Consider the following 16,972-nt stretch of genomic DNA (forward strand, 5'->3'; position numbering starts at 1 on the left):
ACCTACTGTTAGACTCTTATCATGTAGCAACATGACCTGCTGTTAGACTCTTATCATGTAGCAACATGACCTGCTGTTAGACTCTTATCATGTAGCAACATGACCTGCTGTTAGACTCTTATCATGTAGCAACATGACCTGCTGTTAGACTCTTATCATGTAGCAACATGACCTGCTGTTAGACTCTTATCATGTAGCAACATGACCTGCTGTTAGACTCTTATCATGTAGCAACATTACCTGCTGTTAGACTCTTATCATGTAGCAACATGACCTGCTGTTAGACTCTTATCATGTAGCAACATGACCTACTGTTAGACTCTTATCATGTAGCAACATGACCTGCTGTTAGACTCTATCATGTAGCAACATGACCTGCTGTTAGACTCTTACATTACGGCAACACGACCTGCTGTTAGACTTGTATCATGCAGAAACATGACCTGCTGTTAGACTCTTATCATGTAGCAACATGACCTGCTGTTAGACTCTTATCATGTAGCAACATGACCTGCTGTTAGACTCTTATCATGTAGCAACATGACCTGCTGTTAGACTCTTATCATGTAGCAACATGACCTGCTGTTAGACTCTTATCATGTAGCAACATGACCTGCTGTTAGACTCTTATCATGTAGCAACATGACCTGCTGTTAGACTCTTATCATGTAGCAACATGACCTGTTTTTAGACTCTTATCATGTAGCAACATGACCTGTTTTTAGACTCTTATCATGTAGCAACAAGACCTGCTGTTAGACTCTTATCATGTAGCAACATGACCTGCTGTTAGACTCTTATCATGTAGCAACATGACCTACTGTTAGACTCTTATCATGTAGCAACATCACCTGCTGTTAGACTCTTATCATGCAGCAAAATGACCTGCTGTTAGACTCTTATCATGTAGCAACATGACCTGTTTTTAGACTCTTATCATGTAGCAACATGACCTGCTGTTAGACTCTTATCATGTAGCAACATGACCTGTTTTTAGACTCTTATCATGTATCAACATGACCTGTTTTTAGACTCGTATCATGTAGCAACATGACCTGCTGTTAGACTCTTATCATGTAGCAACATGACCTGTTTTTAGACTCTTATCATGTATCAACATGACCTGTTTTTAGACTCGTATCATGTAGCAACATGACCTGCTGTTAGACTCTTATCATGTAGCAACATTACCTGCTGTTAGACTCTTATCATGTAGCAAAATGACCTGCTGTTAGACTCTTATCATGTAGCAACATGACCTGCTGTTAGACTCTTATCATGTAGCAACATGACCTGCTGTTAGACTCTTACATTACAGCAACACGACCTGCTGTTAGACTTGTATCATGCAGCAACATGACCTGCTGTTACTCTTATCATGTAGCAACATGACCTGCTGTTAGACTCTTATCATGTAGCAACATGACCTGCTGTTAGACTCTTATCATGTAACAACATGACCTGCTGTTAGACTCTTATCATGTAGCAACATGACCTGCTGTTAGACTCTTATCATGTAGCAACATGACCTACTGTTAGACTCTTATCATGTAGCAACATGACCTGCTGTTAGACTCTTATCATGTAGCAACATGACCTGCTGTTAGACTCTTATCATGTAGCAACATGACCTGCTGTTAGACTCTTATCATGTAGCAACATGACCTGCTGTTAGACTCTTATCATGTAGCAACATGACCTGCTGTTAGACTCTTATCATGTAGCAACATTACCTGCTGTTAGACTCTTATCATGTAGCAACATGACCTGCTGTTAGACTCTTATCATGTAGCAACATGACCTACTGTTAGACTCTTATCATGTAGCAACATGACCTGCTGTTAGACTCCTATCATGTAGCAACATGACCTGCTGTTAGACTCTTACATTACGGCAACACGACCTGCTGTTAGACTTGTATCATGCAGAAACATGACCTGCTGTTAGACTCTTATCATGTAGCAACATGACCTGCTGTTAGACTCTTATCATGTAGCAACATGACCTGCTGTTAGACTCTTATCATGTAGCAACATGACCTGCTGTTAGACTCTTATCATGTAGCAACATGACCTGCTGTTAGACTCTTATCATGTAGCAACATGACCTGCTGTTAGACTCTTATCATGTAGCAACATGACCTGCTGTTAGACTCTTATCATGTAGCAACATGACCTGTTTTTAGACTCTTATCATGTAGCAACATGACCTGTTTTTAGACTCTTATCATGTAGCAACAAGACCTGCTGTTAGACTCTTATCATGTAGCAACATGACCTGCTGTTAGACTCTTATCATGCAGCAACATGACCTGCTGTTAGACTCTTATCATGTAGCAACATGACCTGCTGTTAGACTCTTATCATGCAGCAACATGACCTGCTGTTAGACTCTTATCATGCAGCAACATGACCTACTGTTAGACTCTTATCATGTAGCAACATGACCTGCTGTTAGACTCTTATCATGTAGCAACATGACCTGTTTTTAGACTCTTATCATGTATCAACATGACCTGTTTTTAGACTCGTATCATGTAGCAACATGACCTGCTGTTAGACTCTTATCATGTAGCAACATTACCTGCTGTTAGACTCTTATCATGTAGCAACATGACCTACTGTTAGACTCTTATCATGTAGCAACATGACCTGCTGTTAGACTCTTATCATGTAGCAACATGACCTGCTGTTAGACTCTTACATTACAGCAACACGACCTGCCTATAGACTTGTATCATGCAGCAACATGACCTGCTGTTAGACTCTTATCATGTAGCAACATGACCTGCTGTTAGACTCTTATCATGTAGCAACATGACCTGCTGTTAGACTCTTATCATGTAGCAACATGACCTGCTGTTAGACTCTTATCATGTAGCAACATGACCTGCTGTTAGACTCTTATCATGTAGCAACATGACCTACTGTTAGACTCTTATCATGTAGCAACATGACCTGCTGTTAGACTCTTATCATGTAGCAACATGACCTGCTGTTAGACTCTTACATTACAGCAACACGGCCTGCTGTTAGACTTGTGTCATGCAGCAACATGACCTGCTGTTAGACTCTTATCATGTAGCAACATGACCTGCTGTTAGACTCTTATCATGTAGCAACATGACCTGCTGTTAGACTCTTATCATGCAGCAACATGACCTGCTGTTAGACTTATCATGTAGCAACATGACCTGTTTTTAGACTCTTATCATGTAGCAACATGACTTGCTGTTAGACTCTTATCATGTATCAACATGACCTGTTTTTAGACTCTTATCATGTAGCAACATGACCTGTTTTTAGACTCGTATCATGTAGCAACATGACCTGCTGTTAGACTCTTATCATGTAGCAACATTACCTGCTGTTAGACTCTTATCATGTAGCAACATTACCTGCTGTTAGACTCTTACATTACAGCAACATGACCTACTGTTAGACTCTTATCATGTAGCAACATCACCTGCTGTTAGACTCTTATCATGTAGCAACATGACCTGCTGTTAGACTCTTATCATGCAGCAACATGACCTGCTGTTAGACTCTTATCATGTAGCAACATGACCTGCTGTTAGACTCTTATCATGCAGCAACATGACCTGCGGTTAGACTCTTATCATGTAGCAACATGACCTGCTGTTAGACTCTTATCATGTAGCATCATGACCTGCTGTTAGACTCTTATCATGCAGCAACATGACCTGCTGTTAGACTCTTATCATGTAGCAACATGACCTGCTGTTAGACTCTTATCATGTAGCAACATGACCTGTTTTTAGACTCTTATCATGTAGCAACATGACCTGCTGTTAGACTCTTATCATGTAGCAACATGACCTGTTTTTAGACTCTTATCATGTATCAACATGACCTGTTTTTAGACTCGTATCATGTAGCAACATGACCTGCTGTTAGACTCTTATCATGTAGCAACATTACCTGCTGTTAGACTCTTATCATGTAGCAACATGACCTACTGTTAGACTCTTATCATGTAGCAACATGACCTGCTGTTAGACTCTTATCATGTAGCAACATGACCTGCTGTTAGACTCTTACATTACAGCAACACGACCTGCCTATAGACTTGTATCATGCAGCAACATGACCTACTGTTAGACTCTTATCATGCAGCAACATGACCTGCTGTTAGACTCTTATCATGTATCAACATGACCTGTTTTTAGACTCTTATCATGTAGCAACATGACCTGTTTTTAGACTCGTATCATGTAGCAACATGACCTGCTGTTAGACTCTTATCATGTAGCAACATTACCTGCTGTTAGACTCTTATCATGTAGCAACATTACCTGCTGTTAGACTCTTACATTACAGCAACATGACCTGCTGTTAGACTCTTATCATGTAGCAACATGACCTGCTGTTAGACTCTTATCATGCAGCAACATGACCTGCTGTTAGACTCTTATCATGTAGCAACATGACCTGCGGTTAGACTCTTATCATGTAGCAACATGACCTGCTGTTAGACTCTTATCATGTAGCATCATGACCTGCTGTTAGACTCTTATCATGCAGCAACATGACCTGCTGTTAGACTCTTATCATGTAGCAACATGACCTGCTGTTAGACTCTTATCATGTAGCAACATGACCTGTTTTTAGACTCTTATCATGTAGCAACATGACCTGCTGTTAGACTCTTATCAATTAGCAACATGACCTGTTTTTAGACTCTTATCATGTATCAACATGACCTGTTTTTAGACTCGTATCATGTAGCAACATGACCTGCTGTTAGACTCTTATCATGTAGCAACATTACCTGCTGTTAGACTCTTATCATGTAGCAACATGACCTACTGTTAGACTCTTATCATGTAGCAACATGACCTGCTGTTAGACTCTTATCATGTAGCAACATGACCTGCTGTTAGACTCTTACATTACAGCAACACGACCTGCCTATAGACTTGTATCATGCAGCAACATGACCTGCTGTTAGACTCTTATCATGTAGCAACATGACCTGCTGTTAGACTCTTATCATGTAGCAACATGACCTGCTGTTAGACTCTTATCATGTAGCAACATGACCTGCTGTTAGACTCTTATCATGTAGCAACATGACCTGCTGTTAGACTCTTATCATGCAGCAACATGACCTGCTGTTAGACTTATCATGTAGCAACATGACCTGTTTTTAGACTCTTATCATGTAGCAACATGACTTGCTGTTAGACTCTTATCATGTAGCAACATGACCTGTTTTTAGACTCTTATCATGTATCAACATGACCTGTTTTTAGACTCGTATCATGTAGCAACATGACCTGCTGTTAGACTCTTATCATGTAGCAACATTACCTGCTGTTAGACTCTTATCATGTAGCAACATTACCTGCTGTTAGACTCTTACATTACAGCAACATGACCTACTGTTAGACTCTTATCATGTAGCAACATCACCTGCTGTTAGACTCTTATCATGTAGCAACATGACCTGCTGTTAGACTCTTATCATGCAGCAACATGACCTGCTGTTAGACTCTTATCATGTAGCAACATGACCTGCTGTTAGACTCTTATCATGTAGCAACATGACCTGCGGTTAGACTCTTATCATGTAGCAACATGACCTGCTGTTAGACTCTTATCATGTAGCATCATGACCTGCTGTTAGACTCTTATCATGCAGCAACATGACCTGCTGTTAGACTCTTATCATGCAGCAACATGACCTACTGTTAGACTCTTATCATGCAGCAACATGACCTGCTGTTAGACTCTTATCATGTAGCAACATGACCTGCTGTTAGACTCTTATCATGTAGCAACATGACCTACTGTTAGACTCTTATCATGCAGCAACATGACCTGCTGTTAGACTCTTATCATGTAGCAACATGACCTGCTGTTAGACTCTTATCATGCAGCAACATGACCTGCTGTTAGACTCTTATCATGTAGCAACATGGCCTGCTGTTAGACTCTTATCATGCAGCAACATGACCTGCTGTTAGACTCTTATCATGCAGCAACATGACCTACTGTTAGACTCTTATCATGCAGCAACATGACCTGCTGTTAGACTCTTATCATGTAGCAACATGACCTACTGTTAGACTCTTATCATGCAGCAACATGACCTGCTGTTAGACTCTTATCATGTAGCAACATGACCTGCTGTTAGACTCTTATCATGCAGCAACATGACCTGCTGTTAGACTCTTATCATGTAGCAACATGACCTGCTGTTAGACTCTTATCATGTAGCAACATGACCTGCTGTTAGACTCTTATCATGTAGCAACATGACCTGCTGTTAGACTCTTATCATGCAGCAACATGACCTGCTGTTAGACTCTTACATTACACCAACATGACCTGCTGTTAGACTCTTATCATGCAGCAACATGACCTACTGTTAGACTCTTATCATGTAGCAACATGACCTACTGTTAGACTCTTATCATGCAGCAACATGACCTGCTGTTAGACTCTTATCATGCAGCAACATGACCTGCTGTTAGACTCTAATCATGTAGCAACATGACCTGCTGTTAGACTCTTATCATGTAGCAACATGACCTGCTGTTAGACTCTTATCATGCAGCAAAATGACCTGCTGTTAGACTCTTATCATGTAGCAACATGACCTGTTTTTAGACTCTTATCATGTAGCAACATGACCTGCTGTTAGACTCTTATCATGTATCAACATGACCTCCTCACAACCAGTGCATATAGAGCAAGAAGTATAGGGAATAGGGTAGAAGTAGTGCTCTACATAGGGAATAGGGTGGGAGCAGTGCTCTACATAGGGAATAGGGTGGAAGTAGTGCTCTACATAGGGAATAGGGTGGAAGTAGTGCTCTACATAGGGAATAGGGTGGGAGCAGTGCTCTACATAGGGAATAGGGTGGAAGCAGTGCTCTACATAGGGAATAGGGTGGAAGTAGTGCTCTACATAGGGAATAGGGTGGAAGTAGTGCTCTACATAGGGAATAGGGTGGAAGTAGTGCTCTACTTGGGGAATAGGGTGGAAGTAGTGCTCTACATAGAGAATAGTGTGGAAGTAGTGTACTACATAGGGAATAGGGTGGAAGTAGTGCTCTACTTGGGGAATAGGGTGGAAGTAGTGCTCTACATAGAGAATAGGGTGGAAGTAGTGTACTACATAGGGAATAGGGAGGAAGCAGTGCTCTACATAGGGAATAGGGTGGAAGTAGTGCTCTACATAGGGAATAGGGTGGAAGTAGTGTTCTACATAGGGAATAGGCTGCCATTTGGGACATAGGCTGTGAATTCTGCAGGTAGTATTCACATTAGCATTTGAATCATTCAGCACTATGCAGAGAGGATAGCGTCCCCTCTCATCCCCTCATAGAATAGGAGCCAGAGAGAGAGAGAGAGAGAGACGGGGGAGAGAGAGAGAGAGAGACGGGGGAGAGAGAGGAGGAGAGAGAGGGAAAGAGAGGGGGGAGAGGGAGGAGAGAGAGGAGAGAGGAGGAGAGAGGAAGAGAGAGGAGAGAGAGAGAGAGAGAGAGAGAGAGAGAGAGAGAGAGAGAGAAGAGACGGGGGAGAGAGAGAGAGCGGAGGACAGAGGGGGGATAGTATCCCTGTTCTACAGAAGAAGAGGAAACATGAAAAGGTGGCACTCTAAAGTTAATGCTTTTGATTGAAAAATGTATCTTATTTTGTAATGCTGACAGAGTGGTCGTAAAGTAACAACGTGAGCCAACATAACCACCAACCCCCCCTTGTACAGCCACAAGACACTGTTATAAATATGTATGACTCTGTGTGGAACAGAGAACACACAGAACAGAGAACACACAGCTGAAAAAAACACAAACCACATAGAAAACCTTCAAGCAACCGCAGCCGTATCTGACACACACCCTACAGTCATATCCTAGTCTTTTACTGCTCAGACTCACCCGCTATTAATATCATATCCAAGTCATTTAGCCACAGGCACCGATATTCTCTCTCTCATTTTTTGTCAGAACAGTGAAGCTTTTCAATTTACATATTCCTCTCACCCACATGAACACATTTTAATGAGATATGTTCGGCTAGATTTCACGGTCACGAAATAAAGATGTTTGAATGCAGAAACGGCCGGCCGGCCAGCTCTTAAACGTCATCGTTGCCTGAAGCGAAAAAAGCGTTTTTACTTCGATATCTCTGATGATTCAGGACGAGTTGTTTCATTGGACCATGACACTATCTAGTTGGAAGTTTAAAGTAACCTCAGCGGGTAAATAGTAACTGTCTGGACATACAAGGTCTGTGAAGACAAGACAGACACGCACAGTGAAGCTGTGGTATGCAGCAAATCAAATGTTAATTAGGTCACGTGCTTCTGAAAACAACAGGTGTAGATTAACAGTGAAATACGTACTTCCCAACAACGCACAGAGAAACATAGAGAAATAATAACACAAAGAATACTGTAAATACACAATGATCAGGAGTTCTAAATATCCAATGAGCAGGAGATAGTTCTAAATACCCAATGATCAGGAGTTCTAAATACCCAATGAGCAGGAGATAGTTCTAAATACACAATGAGCAGGAGATAGTTCTAAATACACAATGAGCAGGAGTTATAAATACCCAATGATCAGGAGATAGTTTTAAATACCCAATGAGCAGGAGATCTAAATACCCAATGATCAGGAGATAGTTCTAAATACACAATGATCAGGAGTTCTAAATACCCAATGAGCAGGAGATAGTTCTAAATACACAATGATCAGGAGTTCTAAATACCCAATGAGCAGGAGATAGTTCTAAATACACAATGATCAAGAGTTCTAAATACACAATGATCAGGAGTTCTAAATACCCAATGATCAGGAGATAGTTCTAAATACCCAATGAGCAGGAGATAGTTCTAAATACCCAATGAGCAGGAGATAGTTTTAAATACCCAATGATCAGGAGACCTAAATACCCAATGAGAAGGAGATCACAATACCCCATAATGACATCACAATACACCATAATAACATAATAACATCGCAATACCCCACAATGACATCACAATACCCCATAATGACAACACAATACCCCATAATGACATCACAATACCCCATAATGACATCACAATACCCCAGAATGACATCACAATACCCAATAATGACATCACAATACCCCATAATGACATCGCAATACCCCATAATGACAACACAATACCCCATAATGACATCACAATACCCCACAATGACATCCCAATACCCCACAATGACATCACAATACCCCATAATGACATCGCAATACCCCACAATACCCCATAATGACAACACAATACCCCATAATGGCATCACAATACCCCATAATGACATCACAATACCCCATAATGACACCACAATACCCCACAATGACATCACAATACCCCATAATGACATCACAATACCCCATAATGACATCACAATACCCCATAATGACATTACAATACCCCATAATGACATCACAGTACCCCATAATGACATTACAATACCCCACAATGACATCACAATACCCATAATGACATCACAATACCCCATAATGACATCACAATACCCCCAAAAAGTGTTAAACAAATCAAAATCTATTTTAAACGTTGGATTTTTCAAAGTACCCACCCTTTGCCTTGATGACAGCTTTGCACACTCTGATAGTCTTATCGTCTATATGAGGTCAGAGCAAAAACCAAGCCATGAGGTCAAAAGGAATTGCCTGTTGAGTTCCAAAACAGGATTGTGTTGAGGCACAGATCTGGGGAAGGGTGCCAAAACATTTCTGAACCATTGAAGGTCCCCAAGAACACAGTGGCCTCCATCATTCTTAAATGAAAAAAAGTTTGGAATCGAATCACCATATCGGGGGAGAAGGGTCTTGGTCAGGGAGGTGACCAAGAACCTGATGGTCACTCTGACAGAGCTCCAGAGTTTCTCTGTGGAGATGGGAGAAGCTTCCAGAAGGACAACCATCCCTGCAGCACTCCACCAAATCAGGCCTTTATGGTAGAGTGGCCAGACAGAAGCCACTCCTCAGTAAAAGGCACATGGTAGATCTGATTGGGTCTGTAATATATATTGGTGCTAGTATGATAGATGTCTGATAGGACCTGTGAATGCCGGTCAGCCATGCTAATGATGAACGTGAGGTTCAGTATTCACTAAAGGACAAAGGCTACTCCATCTGAACAGTCTACTGTAGAAGTAGTGCTAATGATGAACGTGAGGTTCAGTATTCACTAAAGGACAAAGGCTACTCCATCTGAACAGTCTACTGTAGAAGTAGTGTGTACCTGGGAACCCTTCAGGACGGTCCGCGGCTTCAGATGCTCTGAGACCCTGATAAAGGCATTTGACAAATAAAACGTTGATTTTTGAAACAAGCTAAGGGTCTGTAATTGTCCTACCAAGGAGTTGCTGAATATCGTCTCATCTTCAGTCTGCTCCGCTGTTCATATACTTTGGTTTTAAAGCAAGGTAACAATATTCCCTGAGAATGAACCATCTCCTGCTGTTTCTCTCCTCCCTCTAGGTGCACAGTCCTCCTCATCGTCCCAGGTGTTCGTGGACTTCAGCTTCGTTCTGGAACCCCAGGACACGGTGACATTACGGGGCGGTGTTCTTCAGCTGGACTGCGAGGCTCAGTCAGACCAGGGTATTCCAGTTATCGTCTGGAAGAAGGACGGGGTGCTGCTCAGTGCCGTGGTGGATGAGAGGAGACAGCAGCTCCCTAACGGGTCTCTAGTGGTCCAGAATGTGGTTCATTCACGACACCACCGACCTGACGAGGGGCTCTACCAGTGTCTGGCCAGGCTGGATGGGGTGGGAGCCATCGTCAGCAGAACGGCTCAAGTGACTGTTTCTGGTAAGAGCACTTTACTGTTGTACTTGTCTTTCCTGTAGATTTAACACGTAATTTCCTCTTACAAGTACTGAGTTTGCAGATCAAATCAAAATCAAATCAAATGTATTTATATAGCCCTTCTTACATCAGCTGATATCTCAAAGTGCTGTACAGAAACCCAGCCTAAAACCCCAAACAGCAAGCAATGCAGGTGTAGAAACACGGTGGCTAGGAAAAACTCCCTGGAAAGGCCAGAACCTAGGAAGAAACCTAAAGAGGAACCAGGCTATGAGGGGTGGCACCACCTACTTTGACTTAGTATTTTTTGGGCCCCCATTGGGAGCATAGACTCTCCAACTCCTTTCATGATGTTCTGTACCAGGGTGTTACATTCTCCTTGGAAATGGGAGATTCCATAGTTAATATGAAGGTGTTGTGTTAGGGAATAGGGTGTTATCAGTTTTGTATTGGTCTTATTTCACTATTATTTCTTATTATAATAATTATTATTATTTATTATTAATTACTATTATAATTATTATTATTTATTATTATTATTATTTATTATTATAATTCGTATTATTTATCATTTACATTTTTTTACATTTAAGTCATTTAGCAGACGCTCTTATCCAGAGCGACTTACAAATTTATTGTTCATTATTTATTTATTAATATGATTATGTATTATGATGTATTATTATTATGTATTAATATTATTATTATTATGTATTAATATTATTATTATTATTAATATGATTATTATTATTATGTATTAATATTATTATGTATTATTATTATTATTATTATTATTATGTATTATTATTATGAATTTATTATTATTTATTATTATTATTATTATTATTATGTATTATTATTATGAATTTATTATTATTTATTATTATTATTATTATTATGTATTATTATTATTATTATTATTATTATTATTATTATTATTATTATATTATTATTATATTATTATTATTATTATTATTATTATTATTATTATTATATTATTATTATTATTATTATATTATTATTATATTATTATTATTATATTATTATTATTATATTATTATTATATTATTATTATTATATTATTATTATTATTATTATTATTATTATTATTATTATTATTATTATATTATTATTATTATTATTATTATTATTATATTATTATTATTATATTATTATTATATTATTATTATTATATTATTATTATATTATTATTATTATATTATTATTATTATATTATTATTATATTATTATTATTATATTATTGTTATTGTTATTATTATTATATTATTATTATATTATTATTATTATTATTATATTATTATTATATTATTATTATTATATTATTATTATTGTTATTATTATTATTATTATTATATTATTGTTATTATTATTATTATTATTATTATTATATTATTGTTATTGTTATTATTATTATTATTATTATTTATTGTTTATTATTTATTATTATTATTATTATTATTATTATTATTTATTGTTTATTATTTATTATTAATTATGATTTATTATTAATACCTCTACGTTTCACCTCCGTTTGCTTTAGTGCGTGATCCAAACTCAGGGCTCCTTCTTGTCTCACCTTTATTGAACTAGCGGCAAGTCAGTTAAGAACAAATTATTATTTACAATGGCTGCCTAGCCCCCTGGCCAAACCCTAACCCGGATGACCCTGGGACAATTGTACGCCTCTCTAAGGGACTCCCAACTATGGCCGGTTGTGAAACAGCATGGAATCGAACCAAGGTCTGTAGTAAGCGCCTCTTCCACTGAGATGCAGTGCCTTAGACCGCTGCACCAGATGAAACAGTACATTTCTATACGTTTACAATTACGATCGTCTGAGTTAAATGTCCGCTTGATATTATTGTGATCGTACATGGCTTTAGTGTTTCTTATTTGGAGTTAATAACGATGCAAGGTCAACGACCTGGAAGCGATTCTGCTTGCCAAAGCAGTAAACATTTAAGGAAACACTTCTTTTTTTCTAGAAACTAGGGAGAATTGTAACGGTACCATTTCCCCCGAACCCAATGCCCAGAATGCCATTGCTTCTCAGAGGTATAAACATTTGAGCCAACAAGGTATACAAAAAAAACATCTGTCGATGTGACCTTGAGCAAAAGCTGACTTAAACCATAATTGCTACAGGGTCGCCATATATAATGACCGTAATCTCAGAGGGTGTCTCAGGGAGAGTTGGGATATGATTTCCAATTAACACACATTTACATTACATTTAAGTCATTTAGCAGACGCTCTTATCCAGAGCGACTTACAAATTGGTGCATTCACCTCCATCCAGTGGAACAGCCACTTTACAATAGTGCATCTAAATCTTTTAAGGGGGTGAGAAGGATTACTTTATCCTATCCTAGGTATTCCTTAAAGAGGTGGGGTTTCAGGTGTCTTCGGAAGGTGGTGATTGACTCCGCTGTCCTGGCGTCGTGAGGGAGTTTGTTCCACCATTGGGGGGCCAGAGCAGCGAACAGTTTTGACTGGGCTGAGCGGGAACTGTACTTCCTCAGTGGTAGGGAGGCGAGCAGGCCAGAGGTGGATGAACGCAGTGCCCTTGTTTGGGTGTAGGGCCTGATCAGAGCCTGGAGGTACTGAGGTGCCGTTCCCCTCACAGCTCCGTAGGCAAGCACCATGGTCTTGTAGCGGATGCGAGCTTCAACTGGAAGCCAGTGGAGAGAGCGGAGGAGCGGAGTGACGTGAGAGAACTTGGGAAGGTTGAACACCAGACGGGCTGCGGCGTTCTGGATGAGTTGTAGGGGTTTAATGGCACAGGCAGGGAGCCCAGCCAGAGGCAGATGCTTGGAATTTAGAGTGGTAGAAAGTGGCTTTAGCAGCAGAGACAGAGGAGGAAAATGTAGAGAGGATGGAGTGAAAGGATGCCAGGTCCGCAGGGAGGCGAGTTTTCCTCCATTTCCGCTCGGCTGCCCGGAGCCCTGTCCCTGTCCCTGTTCGTGTATTCGTGTTCACACGAATATTAATACACACTTGAACATGTGTCGAATAGGACAAACACCCAACAAATTATTATAATTATTATAATTATTATTATTGTTATTATTATTTAGCAAACACATATGCACTTTGAGAAAGGACAGGAAATATGTATTTTAATTATTATTTGTATAATAATTATTAACATTATTATTGTTATTACTGTTATTATTATAATTATAGTTATAGTTATTACTGTTATTATTATAATTATAGTTATAGTTATTACTGTTATTATTATAATTATAATTATTGTTATTACTGTTATTATTATAATTATAATTATAGTTATTACTGTTATTATTATAATTATAATTATTGTTATTACTGTTATTATTATAATTATAATTATTGTTATTACTGTTATTATTATAATTATAATTATAATTATTATTATTACTGTTATTATTATAATTATAATTATTATAATTATAATTATAATTATTGTTATTACTGTTATTATTATAATTATAATTATAGTTATTATTATAATTATTGTTATTATTTATAATTATAATTATAATTATAGTTATTACTGTTATTATTATAATTATAATTATAGTTATTACTGTTATTATTATAATTATAATTATTGTTATTATACTGTTATTAAATTATAATTATTAGTTATTATTATAATTATAATTATTGTTATTACTGTTATTATTATAATTATAATTATTGTTATTACTGTTATTATTATAATTATAATTATTGTTATTATTATTATTATAATTATAATTATTGTTATTAGTTATTATAATTATAATTATTGTTATTATTTATTATATTATAATTATTGTTATTACTATTATTATAATTATAATTATTATTATTTATTATTATAATTATAATTATAGTTATTACTGTTATTATTATAATTATAATTATAGTTATTACTGTTATTATTATAATTATAATTATAGTTATTACTGTTATTATTATAATTATTGTTATTACTGTTATAATTATAATTATAGTTATTACTGTTATTATTATAATTATAATTATAGTTATTACTGTTATTATTATAATTATAATTATTGTTATTACTGTTATTATTATAATTATAATTATTGTTATTACTGTTATTATTATAATTATAATTATTGTTATTACTGTTATTATTATAATTATAATTATTATAATTATTGTTATTACTGTTATAATTATAATTATAGTTATTACTGTTATTATTATAATTATAATTATAGTTATTACTGTTATTATTATAATTATAATTATTGTTATTACTGTTATTATTATAATTATAATTATAGTTATTACTGTTATTATTATAATTATAATTATAGTTATTACTGTTATTATTATAATTATAATTATTGTTATTACTGTTATTATTATTATTATAATTATTGTTATTACTGTTATTATTATTATTATTATTGTTGTTGTTATTAAAATTATAATTATGTGTGTTATTATAATTATTGTTATTATAATTGTTTTTGTTACTAGTTTTATTCTTATTATAATACGTTTTATTACTTCAATTGTTATTGTTATTATTATTTTAATTCGTATTATTATACTTATAATTGTAATTTTTTTCTTTTTTTCTTCCTTTCTAACTGTATTGTTGGTTAAGGGCTCGTAAGTTAGCATTTCACGCTAAAGTCTACACTTGTTGTATTTGGCCCATGTGACAAATAACATTTGATTTGATTGTATTTGATTTGAATACCATTCATTCATTCACTGACTGAATGCAGTGAGAAGGACTCAGTGAGCGACTGCCGACCAACTGAGCAGCGTTGAGCTGCAGTGAGACCATCAATAGGCTAAGGGGGAGCTAGATTATACACTGATACCCACGCAGGCTACGCCGATACACACACCCACACAGGCACACACACACGACACACACACACGTTATCCAGGCACAGATGAGGTGACGGTAGGTCTCTTCCTCCACTCCTCTCCTCTCCTCTCCTCTCCGCCTCCTCCTCTCCCCCTCCTCATCTCCTCCTCATCCTCCTCTCCTCCTCCTCCTCCTCTCCTCCTCCTCCCCCTCCTACTCATCTCCTCCTCCTCCTAAACCCCTCCTCATCTCCTCCTCCTCCTCCTCTCCTCCTCCCCCTAATGATCTCCTCCTCCTCCTCATCTCCTCCTCCTCTCCTCCTCCAAGGCGGGGGACATGGTTATCATGAAACAGAGAGAAGAGTTCTTGACCTGAGGTAGCAGGAGGCTGTTTGGAGGCGCTGGGCCAAGGCTAAGCTGCTTAGTTAAGAGTCTAATGATGAGCAGTGGAGGGCAGCAGGAGAGAGCAGCAGGAGAGAGCTCTGTTTAGTCTAAGAATCATCACTAAGGAGAGGCTTTATGTTTAATCTGTTTAGTCTAAGAATCATCACTAAGGAGAGGCTTTAAGGAGATGATAAGTGGAGCATGATGGTTCTATCGCTACTATTGTTTACTGTGTAATAGGTAAGAGGTCAGAGAGCCTCCAACAACCTGTATTATGGGTCAGAGGTCAGAGGTCAGAGAGCCTCCACCAACCTGTATCAGAGGTCAGAGAGCCTCCAACAACCTGTATTATAGGTCAGAGGTCAGAGAGCCTCCAACAACCTGTATTATAGGTCAGAGGTCAGAGAGCCTCCACCAACCTGTATCAGAGGTCAGAGAGCCTCCAACAACCTGTATTATAGGTCAGAGGTCAGAGAGCCTCCAACAACCTGTATTATAGGTCAGAGGTCAGAGAGCCTCCAACAACCTGTATTATAGGTCAGAGGTCAGAGAGCCTCCGCCAGTTAATCAGATGTGTCCAGCCTTTGTGTTGTTGTCTTGTATGGTGCATACAGACAGATTTAATGTCTGACTATCAAAGGCATGTCACTGTAGGTCCCCTTGTGCTTCTATAATGTGTTGTTACTGGTCAGGTCTGCTAACGGACACCTGAGAACACAGTTACAGCAGGGTTGAGGATTCTGTCCCGTGTGCTTAACTCCTCTCCTGCTAGGAGTACAGTCACACATGACATAGCCTCCTAAACAACACTCTGCTGTTTCAGTTCATTTCCTCTCATCCCATTTCCATTTATCCAACATATTAGGGCTGAACAGTGTGCTGTTGGAACAAGCTGTAAAAAACCC

At 37.7% G+C, this 16,972-nt stretch overlaps 1 protein-coding gene across 1 annotated transcript in view; it reads left to right on the forward strand.

Annotated features, from left to right (window-relative positions):
- The window catches only part of LOC115125630 (netrin receptor DCC-like), a 454,667-nt gene that overhangs the window by 237,478 nt on the left and 200,217 nt on the right, over positions 1-16,972 (forward strand). The window contains exon 3 of the mRNA XM_065017122.1: positions 10,517-10,841. Within this exon, the coding sequence (XP_064873194.1) occupies positions 10,517-10,841 (325 nt within the window). The remainder of the gene's footprint in view (positions 1-10,516; positions 10,842-16,972) is intronic.

This window comes from Oncorhynchus nerka, linkage group LG4 (assembly GCF_034236695.1).
Source record: "Oncorhynchus nerka isolate Pitt River linkage group LG4, Oner_Uvic_2.0, whole genome shotgun sequence".
In the NCBI taxonomy this organism is placed as follows: domain Eukaryota; kingdom Metazoa; phylum Chordata; class Actinopteri; order Salmoniformes; family Salmonidae; genus Oncorhynchus; species Oncorhynchus nerka.